The sequence below is a fragment of the Nesoenas mayeri genome (assembly GCF_963082525.1).
Source record: "Nesoenas mayeri genome assembly, chromosome: 1".
Lineage (NCBI taxonomy): Eukaryota > Metazoa > Chordata > Aves > Columbiformes > Columbidae > Nesoenas > Nesoenas mayeri.
The window spans coordinates 79284913-79299946 of record NC_137541.1 but is presented as its reverse complement, the minus strand read 5'-3'; the positions used below and the strand labels follow the sequence as shown (position 1 = coordinate 79299946).

Genomic DNA, 15034 nt, shown 5'->3' with positions numbered 1-15034 from the left:
TTTTAAGAAGTCATACTTAAATGACATCATTTCCTGTTGAGAGTGGTTCTAAAAATTAGTAAACTTCAGAAAAAACTTTAAAATGTTTTTCTAGTTTGTTGTGCACATTGCTGTACTAGACACTTCTCATGTCAGCCCTTTCCTTCTTTTTTCAAATGTCAGCAATCGAAGATAAATGTTTTGAGGGGACTATGTAAAGTAACCCTTATAGCTGTCTGCAAGGAGAGGGTTATTTATGACCTGAGTGGTACATAAAGGTAACACAAAAGGAAAACGGATTTGTGCTGTGTTTTATCCTTTTTATGTCTAAATGAGACCCAAGCTGTATTATAGTTCTTTGTTTGAATGATGGATTTGGCATTCACATACCTCCAGACAATTTTGTCAGCCTATCAAACAATTTGGAGAAAGAGTTGAGTCTTTACCGAGTCAATCTATCCTCTGAAATCTGTGCAAATTCAGGAAAAACAAAGAGAAATAATTTGGCTGTCAAAGAAGACATTATGTCTATTTTTTTACACAAAATCAGCAAGGAAGCAGTATTAGTTTGATTTCTCGAGTGTATCAAGAAGCAAAAATGAAGCATGTGCTATTTAATTGTATCTGTATATTTTGGTAAATTTTAACTTCTGTTTTCTACCAGCTTAATTACATTTTGGCAGGGCTTCTCTATGTAGAAAAGCTAGTGGTGGATATTTTTATGAGATGTTGAATGTCGTGAGCATCAGGACACAGAATATCCTCAGCTCCTAACCAGGCAGAGCCTGACTGCTGCAATTCCCTGTCCCTGAGCACAGTGAGCTGCAAGGCTGAGGTCATAGTCCCAGGGTGCACAAGCGCAGCTACAGCAAACCGCAACAGATTTCACAAGCACGTTTGAGACTGGTGCCATTACAGGCACCGTGTAAACAAGATCACACATGAAAGTGGAACAACACAAATACCGTGATCCTGTTGTCACTCAACACCTAACCAGGCTCAAAGCATGCTAGCTGATCTCATACACATGTAGACACGAGCACACATGCACACACACAAATGAGTCCCTCCAAAAGCTAGCCAGACCTATGGTATCTTCATCTGTCAACTCTCAATATCTCTGGCCTCTCCAGCATCCTAGATGTGAGATCTCTTGGACAGCTGGCTCCCACATTTGCTATTCTGCTTGCCATTTAGTCTTGTCTTAGTTGGTTAGCAGCTCACAGACAAAAGGTTCCTCCTGGGAGCAGGTCCAGATCTGTCGTCCCTCCAGGAGACAACCTGCAGACCATCTTTCCCATCTTTGATCCCCAGATGTACGGTCTCTCTGTAGCTGTCTCTTACTGACAAGCTAGCCTGGCTTGAAGATCACTAGCATCTCCCACGCTCTCATGCACAGGAGGGAAAGCACACTCACATGGAAAACACTTTGAAGTTTGATAAGAAGATAGGACAGACTGCACCAGAATTACCTTTTGTTCATTGGTCCCACTTCTGCTAAGTTTTGTATCTTCAACACCATTGTCTAGGTAAGCTTGGCTGTATCTAGTAGCACTGATAAGGCTACCTAGGTGCTCTGCTGGCCTTGCAAACTCAGTTCACAGCAAATCTCCAGTATGGCCATCCAGTTAGCTGTGAAGTTGGGACATCTTTCACATAATTCCCCCTCAACCATCTGTGAAATCTATCTAGCCATTCCACATGGCACTATCTAACTTTTGTCTGTTTCTCACAGACAACATGTTTATGTTTTTCTGTCCAGCAGTTTCTGGCGCCACCTGCAGTATTTTCCTGTATTCCATTCAGTTACCCAAACCTCAAGCCAGGGCCTAGTCATCTGCCTGTGAACCTTAACTGACCTAATAGTTAGGCATTAAGATCTTTGCTGTCTTTTGAAGAATAGTTTCCAAGGCTGACAACATGTATTTTCTAGAAAAAATAAGCTGTTTTGGCAATGGTTTGCATAGTGCTTAGTATATTACTTTACTGTTTTGTAGGATCACATTTTCCTGTGGGAGTTGTACCACCCAGAACCAAATCACCAACACCAGAGTCTTCAACAATAGCGTCCTATGTCACTTTGAGGAAGAATAAGAAGATAGATCTAAGAACGGTACTCTAAAATAACCTTTGAGCATTGATGAATAGTGACGTGTTCATTTCCAAGTTTAATTTCTGTAGTTACTTCAAAAGTTGTACTTATATTTTAAATTATCTTCACATAAAATTTGCTGTTATAAAAAAATAATATACTAGGGTAATGGAGATGGCTGTAGAAAGAATGATGAAATTATAAAGGTTGTGTATGTTTAACTGCATAAAGATTTCATTACATTCAAACTGGGCAAGAACTAAATGATAAAATAAATCTACCAAGCTACTGAAGTTCATGCTTGAGTTGAAAGGAAAGGAAACATCTTAAAACTTTTGAAGTTTTGGCTTCTGGGGCAATTTAAAAGCCCTTTTATAAAATTTTTTTGTTTTATTTATTTTATTACTAAAATTATTTGGGGGGAAAAAGTAAAGCAGACAGAAAATGAGGCTACAGTAAGCAGTATGTGGGTAATTAGCCTGGAATTTCAGATAGAGAGTCCCATGGTCTCTGGGTTGAAGACAGAGGTTTACAGGTAATTTGGGCAAAAGTGGGGGAAGGTTTTGCCGTAGCGTGAATAGAAGTTGCAGGAAGAATGGGAGAGGAGAGAGAAACTCACAGGATGTTGACTGGAGAAAGAATACCACTTTTCAGAAGTGAAACCAGTTACTGTGGATGTACTGAATGGAGCTGATTAGCCAGAAGTAAATGTTTTTGCTGTTGTACAAAGTACAGAACTATCTGAAAATTGGTGAATTTCAAGAACAGAGTAGGTAAAGTGATGGTTGTTGTTTTGGGAATCATATCATGCTCAGAATTACAGATTTTGAAGTGGTGATAAATTCTTAGGATCACTTAGGTTGGAAAAGACCTTTTAAGATTATCCAGTCAAACCACAAAACTTACACCACCAAGTCCACGGCTAAACCATGTCCCTGAGTGCCACATCTATGCATCTTAAGCACCCCCAGGGATGGTGACTCCACCACTTCCTTGGGCAGCCTGTTCCAATGCCTGACAACCCTTTCAGTGAAGAAATATTTCCTAATATCCAATCTAAACCTCACCTGGCACAACCTAAGGGTGTTTCAGTTTGTTTCAGCCTGCACTTGCATTAAATAATGCCTAGCTGTAATTTTTCTTAAAACAAAAAGACAGAAATCACTATTAGATCAACTGGTGTAAATGTCCTGGATCATTAACTTTCAACTGTTTCTGTCTCAGTCAAGGACATTGTGTTTGCCTGTCATTTAATGTCTGGTAAATTGTTTCAACTTTATAGGGTAGCTTTAAGAGAGCATGTACCCGTTCTCTTACTGTTTATCATTGATGGTCACTATGTCAAAAAACAAATTATTCCTTCCTTTTATTTTGAATTTATTAATATTGATTCTTGTGTTTTCTTCACATACATAGGAGATCTTGCCCATGATTTTTCTTCTTTTTAGTAAATCATTAGGTGATCTTTTATGATATGCTAAACAGTTTAGAGTCTTGCTTTTCAAAAACATAGAGAGATAGATCTATATATTCCTTCCATTTAAGGAAAGGCCAAGAAGTGCGGTGGAGCAGCTGTGTCTTGCAGAAAGCACACGGCCTCGAATGACTGTGGAGGAACAGATGGAAAGAATAAAGAGACACCAACAAGCTTGCCTGAGAGAGAAGAGGAAAGGACTCAATATTATTGGCGTTTCAGACCAGTCACCTTCACAGAGTCTGTCGTTTGTCAGAGATAATCCATTCAAATCAGTACAGGTGGGTCCCACATTCTTCAAAATTTTAATGTGACCAGTTTAAAAAAAAAAAAAAAAGGCAAAATCGTTCTTGTTACAAAATTGTTCTTTTTCCAAAATCACCTGATACTGTAGGTGTGTGTTTGAGACTGCTTGTATAGAGTAACAGTCACAATTCTGTGCCATACACAAGAGAAAGGGAGAAGACAGTCTTCATGCTTATACCCAATGGCAGAAGTCACTTCATTGTCTTTTTGGAAAAAAAAATTGTTCAAATCTACGTATGTTTGATTATGCATTGTGATGTTTGCTAACAGTGGTTTTTTGTTAAATTTAGCAATGAAATTGCAAGCTTTGTGACTAAAAGCAGTGACAAGGAGAATAATGATTCGGTTGATGTATAAATTATGAAGATTTTTCTGCCATGTAATATATTCAAACATCTGTAACATTTTTAGGTAGGAATGTATATTTATGATGATAGCTCTTAACTGGTGCTCTTTTGCTGTGGTTTTTGAGACCATAAATAGGCAAAAATAGAACCCTCACTTTTGTTTTTCCTCATTCTTAAACAGTTAAGGCAAACAAATTAGTTTATTGAATGGTTAAGGGTGGGGAGAGAAGAGAAAGATATAGCTGCATGTCATTAGCCAAGAAATCCTCTCCTGAATATACATCTAAAAATAAACTAATTAAAAAAAAAAAAAAAAAGACAAACCTCACACCACTTCAGGACAAAAATATCAAACAGATTTAGTTTAGTGGTTGTTAGACAGCCTACTATTTTTTAACTGCTAAGAATTGGTTTTCTTTTTCAACAGCTTAACAAAGTTATCTTTTTTAATCTTCTTTTGTTTATCTTCTGGCAAACATTTTTCCTATTCGGTGTTTGTTTTGGGTTTTTTTACACTGACATGGAAATTCTTTCTTTTGTGTTTTGTACACATTTTAGCACCTGATTTCCGAAAACCAGATTAAGTGTATTGCACTGTTGAGAAATCACATATTTCAAAATAAGTTTCAGGTTTGATGTTTTGTTGTTTTTTTTTTTTTCTTCTGAGCATGCTAAGTTGCTTTCAGAGCTATACAAAGGTTACTTTTCTTCCAGCAACATTGGATCCCCAGAAGACACTGAATTCATCCTTGCATCTGTATTTGGAATAACATCATAACTGCTATACATGAAGTGGGCTGCTACAAATATTTTTGTGATTAACACTGCCTTTCTCAAGAAGAGGACGTGTAAAGCAAAGCTTTGCAGATGTTCCTTCTTGTAGTTTTTATAGAGGTGTTTGAGCTTTATCACTTTGCTTGCTCCGAAGAATTTCATTTATGTCAGCATGTTCTTCAGTGTTCTCTGTGAAATCAGTGCTACAAGGATGAAAGAAGAAATTTACAGAATAAGTGAGAATGTGTCTGACTTGAATATTTAGCTAGTAGTCGGTACTACCAAATCACTTTTTCTATCACAATTTCATTTCTTCCAGAATGTTACATGGCAAAAAGCCCCAGGATGAGGTATTATGCTGTCATAATAGGTCTTATTTTTTTAAAGTGTAGTTTCTATGCCTTTTGATTTGGTGCAATGGCATTAACTGCTGAAGGTCTTTTCAACTGGGGTTTGGTTATTTAAGAATTGGAGGGAAAAAAGTATTTAATAAACAGCCTACTGTGTAATTTTTAAGTGATTACCAAAATATGAAAGGAAGTTGCTTCACAATTGTTATTGTTTTGGACAAGTGTATGATGTGGGTGCATCCTTCAGTTAGGGAAGTAAAGAGATTGATTTGTTAAGTGACTTATATGGAATTTCCTCTTAACGTCGTGCATGTGCTAAATCACAGGAATTCAGCCACAAGATTTACTTTCATGGCTCCTGTTTTTTTCATCCCTAGTACTTAGTTAGTTTGATAAGACTTAGATGAACCTCACTTCAGTTTGGTTTGCTACTCTGCCAGCATAATGTGTGAAGTTCACAACCTTAAGTCACTTCTACCATCGTTCCTCAAAAATTTTATACCGAACTATTTTCTCTGCAATGGATTACTTTTTTAAGGAACAAGTAATATCCTCTGCCATTATCAGATGCTATGATGTCCTCTGTTAAATCAGTTAAAAGCATAGGCTTGGAAAGTACCCAAGATAATTGCAGAAAGTATGCACAGGTGCACAGTGAATTATGTACTGAGAGCAGATTTTTATCCTTTTTTTTAACGAGAAAAAGCTATTTTAATTAGTGCTTCTGAATGCAAATAAGAGTGTACTAAGCCTGTGCGTGACTGAGCTAAATATGAATGAAATTTCAGAAGATAAAGGTGAGCATTAGAAATGCTGGAGATTGGAGGAGGGGGGGATGCAGAAGGTACAATAATCTTAGAAGAAAATCAATAGGCTGAACTATTTTGAAGGGTACAAAAATGAGAGTCCCTAACAGTTTCCATTTTGCTTATTACAGTGTGGTATACTTAATGTTTTTTAAGTTGTTATGGTTTTTTTTTTCTTCAATCACAGTCAGAGGACAGTGCAAGATTCAGAGCTGAGACCGTGATAACTTTTGTAAGAATACGTCTGTTTATCAATTTTATTCCACAGAATCGCAAAAAGGATGATAATGTATCTGGTAACATGAAGGAATTAGAGAGCACCAGTAAAGAAAATAATTTGAAACAAAATAATGGAAGTCCTGGAGAAGAAATAGCGCAACTAAAACTGGATGGAAAACAAGAACATAATTCAGGTTTCACTAAAGAGGTACTAAACTGTCCCTTATTGAACAGTTCATCAGCCTGTCTTGCAGTAGAAAAATATTCTGAGCCACAGACAGCAGTCTATGGGAAATTGAGCCAGTTCCTTTTGCTTGGAAGATTAAGATGTCTTTTTGGATATAACAAATATTCTATAGAGAAGCACAAAAATCTATCAGATCTGTCTAAAGCTGACATTGAATTTTCTTGTTTTATGGTCTTCTGAAATTTCATTTTGCTTTATCTGTTACTATCTTGATTGATTGGAAAATTACAAAATTATGTTCTTCTTTGGAAACAAACCCCCGATACTAATGCATGTTTAAATAATAATCATTGATTGTTGCTTAGGATATCCCAGTGTAGTTTTTGACAGTCATTTAATACACCTGACTTTTTTGTTTGGTTAGCTATTGTGCATCAAATCGTTTATAGGAAGCAGAATAAAGCTGGCAACAATTTATACATGGAAGTAGGTAGTGACTGTGGTTTGTGCTATTTGGTCACTGGATTGATTTCTGCCTTGAAATAGTCTCAGACTCACTTGGCAGTGAGTTACCTTGGTGTTTCTGGTACTAAAATGTTCTGAACGCTCGGCAAAAACAGGACTGGTTGTGAAAAATTGATTACTGAAGCTATTTCTACATAATTATCTCCTGCTTATAGTCTAATATTTTCTAAAATCTTGTGTAGAGGGTTTTTTTTTCTTCTTTTCTATCCACATTCTTTAATTAACCATCCTTTGCTTTTCCTTTTCCTCACTCACTTTTGTTTTTGTTTTCCTGTTTTGTATTTAGCCTTTTTAAACACAGGTCTGATGGAGAATGGTATAAAAATCAAATAATTAACATCTGTTGCTATTCTTTAAAAACACTTTCTATTGAAAGTCTGTTGCTCTGTTAAGTGTGCAAATCTTTTAAAGGAAAATTATGTAATGCACTTATAATGGTTTTATCTAATCAGACCTTTAAGAGCAGCGTTCAGGCTTATCAGCAATATATTGCAGTAGCTGAAATCTCTGTTGGCATTGTGAAGAGAGGGATAGCAGGAAGAAATAGGCAGGCTGCAATCCAATGAGTTCAGATAAGTTCTGGAAGTTATTAAGCCAAGCCCTGCCCATTGGCTCTGGTATAGGTTTCAGGATAACTCTATTAACCTGAATGGTATTGATAAAAAATTCTTAAGTTATGTAATTCTGAGTTACTAAGTATACATGATGGCAAAATTTGTCTGTTCATAAAACTGTTTCCTGATACTGTATTTCTTATCTGCCACTTCGTATGTGTTACAGCTTTTTGTTTCATGATTTCATTTTTTTTATAGCTGACAAAAACTGATGAGCTTTTATCAGATGCACATGTTGTATCTGACTCAAAAGAAGTGAGTAATGAAGAGAAAGCAGAAAAGGAAAAGAAAAATAAATTGGAAGAAACACATGATGGTGATATAAGGTAAAAATAAAACAAGATGTTCAGGGACTATTTTAAACTTGCATGTTGTATTTATTAGCTGAACAGCCCAAGCAACTAATGAAATACTGTTGTAAATAGTTATAAGCTATATTTATACGGTTTTGAGTGGTTTACATCTAGAGAAATCTAGTGAGATACTTATCCACTGAGGGGGTTCAGTGAGAGGTGATGAGTTGGTGGGTGAAGCGATGTTTATTTTCATGTATCACCCCAGTTATAAACAGAATGCGTTCATAATCCTTGATTTGGGATACAAATGTATTTAGTAATGATAGCTGAAGGTTTGGATCAGTTTATTCTGAGAGCTTCAGCCAGGTCTTCCATAGGAAGCTCTCTACCACTGTTATTTAGGAGTAGACTGAACAGCTCATTCTGAGTCTCCTGCTTTAACTTTTACTTCACTGTTTTGGAGCATTGCAGAATAAGCGGAATATTGTGTCTTGGATATTCCTCTTTAATGATTCATGACTTTAGTATAAGTTGCACTGCAGATCCTTTGTGAGTTCTTATATTAGGTCATAACTTTCTCACAGCACCTTTCAGCAAAACAGATACCATGCACTAGGAAACTGCAGGAGTATGTAAAGGAACGGAATTCAGTTTCTAGTACGTGGGGGTTTTTTGAGTCTTACTTTATGATGTAGAAGGATTTCAAAATGCGTGCTTAATTTATATTACACAAACTTGCAAGTTGCAACTTTTTTTCTATTTACAAAGGAAAAATAAATTTTAACTCCTATACTTAGTGGTTAACACCTGAAATTAAGATAGAGTAAGTTCTAAAACCTGTGCTTCTTTTAACCAGCTTGCAGAGCGTGACCACAGTTACAAACCACAAACCCAAAACCAGCTCAGAAGAAAGTGAAGTAGTCAGTGTTCATGAACAAGAAGGGATTATGTCTTCATTTGAATTAGCAGCGCAATCTTCAAAAGGAAATCAGGCAACAGCAGGTATGGAAAAGAGTTTGACGGAAGCACAACTTATGCAGTACATATGTAAAACTTTATTTCATTTTGATTATGTCTTTTGATGCTCTTTTGATACCCTTGTGAATGGAAAGTGCTGAGCTAGTCTAGATGACAAGTGTATGATTTTATAACATGGAGAAAATAGTTTCCCAGTGGACAACTACAGAAATTCCATTTTTGTGAGGTTTTAATGTAGATTTTATGGTTGTATTTAATTCAGGGAATTAAATAACTATTGCCAGAAACTGAGTCATACTATAGTTGTAGGTTGCAGCAAATCCTTCCCTATTCGTCTTGTAGAACAGCATCTCATTCCTGGATATGTATAGATTATTTATCCTTACCTGCTTGCTAATAGATGGCCTTAAATACGCCCATGATTGGGGAATCCTTGAGAGTTTCCAGTGTATCTAGTAGATTTTGAACTAGCACGTAAAAGACCCAATTTGGTAGTTTTCAGAAGTAAGAAAATATGAAGAAACATAAAACACTAGCTGACTTGTAAAATGTCTGTAGTGTACTACTTTGCAAAAACAGAAGGCTGGAATAAAGCAAAATTGGTTGAAAAGAGAAGAAAAAAGAGGGAAATATGTAGGAGTGGAAGAAAGCAGCAGACAGAATTTAAGACATTATTAATATATTTGGTGATGGGAATGGTTACGTTGGCCAAAAGGTTCATTTCATAGATATAAAACGTGACTCGGACCTTCGTAGTGCAGTCAGCAATCCTTTCTGTGACTTGATAATCAAAACCAGAACTTGTAGATACATTTTATAGTGCTCAACAGAATAAAAAATGCATAGTTGATCTGAGCTGGGATATAAAGGTGGGTCCAAGAGTATCCTGACGAGTTAAATTTTTCTTTTGGGTTTTTTTTTTTCCCTCTCTTCACAACACAAATAACACATCAGCATTCATGTGTCTGTTGTTTGTTTCTTTGGTGTTCTACTGGTCATTTATAGGCCTGAGTAATGATCTATCTGGAGAACAGCTCTGCTCTCCCCTGAAGTTGTACTTATTGTGCTGATCAGATTTTAAGTCTTTACTTGTGTAACTTTCATTTGGTTCTGCTTGTGTATATTATGGCTTGAAATGATGATTTTCCAGCTTATATTTATTACAGCTTGAAATCATGCCTTCTGTAACTTGTATTCTTATTTGTCTTGCTGTATGACTCACAGTGAAAAGTTTGCCTTCTTCACCAGAATCGTCATTGTCACCAGCTCCATCTACACAGACACAGCTCACAGAAGGATCGCATTTCATGTGTGTATAGGTACAGAGAAGTACGTCTTTTTTTCCCACCCCTCATGCCATTTTCCTGATATTTTTCTAAGTATATTACTTCTAGTTATTTTTCTGAGAAACATCTGTAGACAACACTTGGCAAGACAAAGTTATCCACAGTGTTGAATATAAACTAACCAGAAAACGAAAAACAATACATGTATTGATTTGCTTGCAAGTAATGCATTCTCTATCCAAGTACAAAGAGAAAGGACTAATTGGCTTATCAAGCACATTCTCCACAACTGGCAAGATAATAGCCCTTTGAATTCCATGAGAGGCCTAAGCTGTTACAGAACAGATACCCAGTTAAGCTGTGAGCATCAGTGCTCAGGTGCAAATGAATCTTGATGCTTCAGTCATGGTAATAGGCAACTAGAGCTGGATCCCTTAGTGGGGCATGGGAGGGAAGAAGGAATGGTCTGATGGCCTGAAGAGTTTATGGCTTAAGACATAGATGACTAAGGCATGATAAACATGAAGGGAAAAAATGAGAGTGGAAGAAATGTAACATGTATAAAACTTTTTTTTCTTCTTTGTATAGAGATAGCCCCACAGAGCTTCTCTTCCCTTCTGGTAGCAGAATCATAGAATGTCCTGAGTTGGAAAGGACCCGCAAGGGTCATAGAGTCCAACTCCTGTCCCTGCATAGGACAACCATGTGTCTGAGGGTGTTGTCCAATTGCTTCTGGGGAATCAAGTTAGAAAGCATGAGTTTGGCTAGATTTACATGTTCCTACCTGTAGTGTTACCTGCTTAATGAATGGAAATGCAAATATAAGTAAGCATACTTGTTTATACAAGTGTTTAAAGAAATTAAGAGGATACCAGTGTGAAAGCTTCAGCACTTTACCAGCATTTAAATAATCCACATTTCTTTTTTGTCTGGAAGTACCTGTTTAAATAAGCTTTCACCTAAAAGAATCAACTTTGTTTCAATAGTAATGTTAAATGACATAGCTAGAGGTAACTTAAGAAAACTTTAATATCAATATATTTTCAGTCGTTTAACATGAAGAGATCTTAAAATACATTTTTTTTTTTTTTTAGTTTACTGTCACAATATGTATTGTGAAGCTTTCATCTTTCTAAAATTAAACTTAATCATCACAGACACCTTTCTTGTATGAACTATGGCCAGGAAATTATTTACCTCTTTTTAACTTTTTCTCCTTCAAGAAAGTAGAATATACACTCTTCACATTTCAGTACTGACACTTGTGTTGCTGGCTTCCTGATGGATGTGGTCTGTCATTAGACTTGGCTTGCACTTTAGTACTTTTCTTCAAAAGCTTTATTACAGAACTATTCAAAAAAGATAAGTGGAACCATTCAGTTTTTCTGGAAATACTGACTTGTGTTAATGCTTTTCAGTTTCACTGGGTAAATATACATGCATTTATCATGCCTCTTTTTTTTCAAATAGAACAAACATTACCCTATCAACTCAGTTCAGGTCAGTAGTGAAACTGAAACTGCACTGATGATTTTTGCCCGTAGCCACAGCACGCCTCTCTTCAAAGGGGAGGCAACCTAGAACTTCACCAGAAATTTTTTACCAATTGCATTGAGTTGCTTTCCCACTCTTGTAATCAGATCAGCAGATTCTTCTTTTTTTTATTTATTTAGTATTTATGTTAGATGTGAGATTAGCAAAATTGAAGCTCACATATAGTGATCTCCTTTTTAAGTTAATGCCCCAGCCCTGACATCCCACAGCGTGGTGTATCCTCATAGGTAATACTGTAGCTGTAACATTTCCATGTTAAGTACAATTCTACAAATAGGCCTTAATTGCTTATGACAAAATGGTGCATGTGGGATGGCACTTGTAAAACTAATGCTCTGCTTACACATGCTTCTCTATAATGAAGCAAGGATTCTAGAACTTAAAATACACCCCTTTTGGCTGTTTAGTATTTATTTGAATTGAGTTGGGTAAAGTATTCAACTACATGAATATACATTCCACATTTCTTTGCTGCACTTGGTGCCTCTGTTGGTTGTTTCCTAGGAGCTCCAAAACAAATTCATGCCATGAGCTGGCGTAGGACACATAGGAGATGTATGAAACACAGTCTGCTTGCCTGCAGAATTTACTGCCCCTTACATTCTGGGGCAGTAAATTCCAATAAATAAATAAATAAATAAGATTAATAAATATATAATAAAAAAATAATGCATAATAAAATAAATAAATTAATAAAATGAATTCAAATTCCAGTATTCTAGTGGCTCCCACTTTGTTGAACGGTAGGTCTTTTAATGTGCGAGAACTCAGTGTCTCTCAGATGCAAGAAATTCTGTGCAGCTGAGAGAACTTCAGAGCTGTGGGATCAGCCCTGTTCATATGCAACCAAATTTTTCAGGCAGCATCTGGAAAATGTATGGTAGATTTCAGAGAATAATGAGGTAATACCTATATTGGGCTTTTACGGTCAATTAGTAAAATGATACTCCTGGCACAATGACAGGGGAACTTGGCATAGGAAACTGGTGGCATAGGATATTGTAGGACTAAGGAAAAACCCATTAACACAAAGCTACTTTTTTGTCACGGCTCTTGCTTTGCAGAGACAAATCTGGACGTGTACCATTGTTATTTTTTAAGTATTATATTTACACTGAGTGATGGATGTATAATGAAATCTATACATCACCTGGATCCAAAGCTCAGAAACATTTTTACTAATGAACAGTTAAAAGCTATTTGTGGAAGTCCCTTCAGCAGTTATCCAAATGCAGCAAGCTCTGCATGTAGCACTTGAACTTCAGAACACCTTACAGCCACACTGCCATTACTGGGTAGCAACTGAATAATTCTGCATCCCTCTTCAAACCATGCATGTCATTTGTAAGAGCAATTAGAGTCTTCGCTATTACTATCGGGTTTGTATGAAGAACATTTGGAGATGGCCATGTACAACAGGATTAAACTGTCAGAATAAACAGGCTTTCATATGAAGTTGAATGAATTTGAAAAAAGCTCGCTTCCATTTCTTGCTGTCAAAGTATCTTGACAGCAGTATCATTCATCAGGAAAATTGCTTTCGGAAATAACAGATTTCTAAAATACTTTATTATGTTCTACACCATCAATAACTACTGCTAGGATGAGGTCCGAAATTCCTTGCTGTGTTTAACCCCAGGAGTTGTTTTATACAATATTGTGTCGTTGCTAAAATAGAGTAACTGAATCTATGTCTGTCTTTCAGCACTAACGGCTTCTGTTGAAACAATTCATGCCTGAGATGTATGGACCTGACCTATGAAAATATGAGAAGATATTGTACAGTATATTTTAAATCTATGAAATTCATAGTTCTGATGCTTTTGGCCACAAAGCATCATTTTATCACTTCCTGGAAAATGTTTATTCCGAGAGAGCTTTAAATGGCCCACATGTACACTCAACAACCTTCAGATTGTTCTCCTCATACCAGCTTGCTGCTATGATTTCCATGCACATAAAATAAAGGCTCTTTTTAATGTGCAGCCTACAGTCAGAACTTTATTTGATATTCTCCAGAATTTAATGTTCTTTTAGGTATGGATCATATAAATTTACTTTTTTGCTTCTTTTAGATGGATAACTTGGTTAATTTTACATATCACCACTTAACCTTGTTTTACACTTTTTAAACACTACAACTTACTGGTTTAACATTTTATTTGTAAAATTTTTATATATGTATACATATAGATATATTTAAAATGTGCCATTTTTATTATTGCTTAGTAAAAGATGTCTTGTTTCTGCTGTAATTATTTCTTGGTCAGGTTGCAATGTCAGCAGTTACTGCCACACTTCTGTCAACATATGCATTAATGTTAGTGGTTCCTTTTTCTTAAATAAAATGGAGTGTAGGTATTTTGAGGTACTGGGCTTTTCCTTTGTTGGGTTAGGGTGTGTACAGCAATAAGCAAGTTTTCAATCCAGTACTTAGTTTGTGTACAAATGTAATTATGTTCATTGTGTATATATTATACAATGAGCACATACGATGTAAGTATAAGAAGCCACTTATTATTGTTCAAATACAAATGTTCATATCCCATTTCTTTTATATCACATTAAATAAATGTTGATGTTCTTAAGGACTTGTATGGTTAGTATTTCTTCCAGCAAACAGATGTCACACTGTGTTCCACCTTTTGCTGTGGGGAATGCAACAATTCTTATATCATTGGCGACATCACCTGTCAACCAGAGTAGCAGTGACAGACTCTTAAGAGATTCCAGTCTTCCTCTACGGGAAAGAATAAGGCTGCAACACAGAACAAAAAGACAACCTGAGACTGAGATGCAAGAAATACAGGTTCAACTCTTGGCTCTCCCAGAACTGTATCGTGATGTTGGAATAATCACTTAGTCATTCTGTGCTTCCATCCCCTCCCTGTTTACGGGAGAGGTAATAGCCTGTCTTACTGGGGTGTGGCGAGTGGTAATTCAGTATTTGCAAATCTTGAACACCACATTCAGTGGGCTTAAGGACAGAACTATGATGATTCCTTAAGGCTTTGACATCTGCAAAGCATCTTCCAGAAACTGAAACAAAACCTGAAATAATTTGTCAAGCGTCATCATAGTACAGATGTTACTAGCTACACTTTGCCATCTCACACAGCTGTCTGAATTTGCCTGAGACAAAAGAGGCTTAGAAAAGAATGATGAAAAAAATAAGAGATTTAAGGGAAAGCTTTTGAATCTAGGATGTAAAGCTAAGAAGTATTTTAAAGTTTCAGGCAACTGCTGT

At 36.2% G+C, this 15034-nt stretch overlaps 1 protein-coding gene across 1 annotated transcript in view; it reads left to right on the top strand.

Annotated features, from left to right (window-relative positions):
- The window catches only part of PLEKHA5 (pleckstrin homology domain containing A5), a 170552-nt gene extending 156980 nt beyond the window's left edge, over nt 1–13572 (top strand). The window contains exons 25-31 of the mRNA XM_080363967.1: nt 1977–2092; nt 3617–3826; nt 6397–6555; nt 7872–7999; nt 8826–8971; nt 10172–10256; nt 13493–13572. Of these exons, the coding sequence (XP_080220093.1) occupies nt 1977–2092; nt 3617–3826; nt 6397–6555; nt 7872–7999; nt 8826–8971; nt 10172–10256; nt 13493–13511 (863 nt within the window). The 3' untranslated portion in view covers nt 13512–13572. The remainder of the gene's footprint in view (nt 1–1976; nt 2093–3616; nt 3827–6396; nt 6556–7871; nt 8000–8825; nt 8972–10171; nt 10257–13492) is intronic.
- The last annotated feature ends 1462 nt before the right edge of the window (nt 13573–15034 follow it).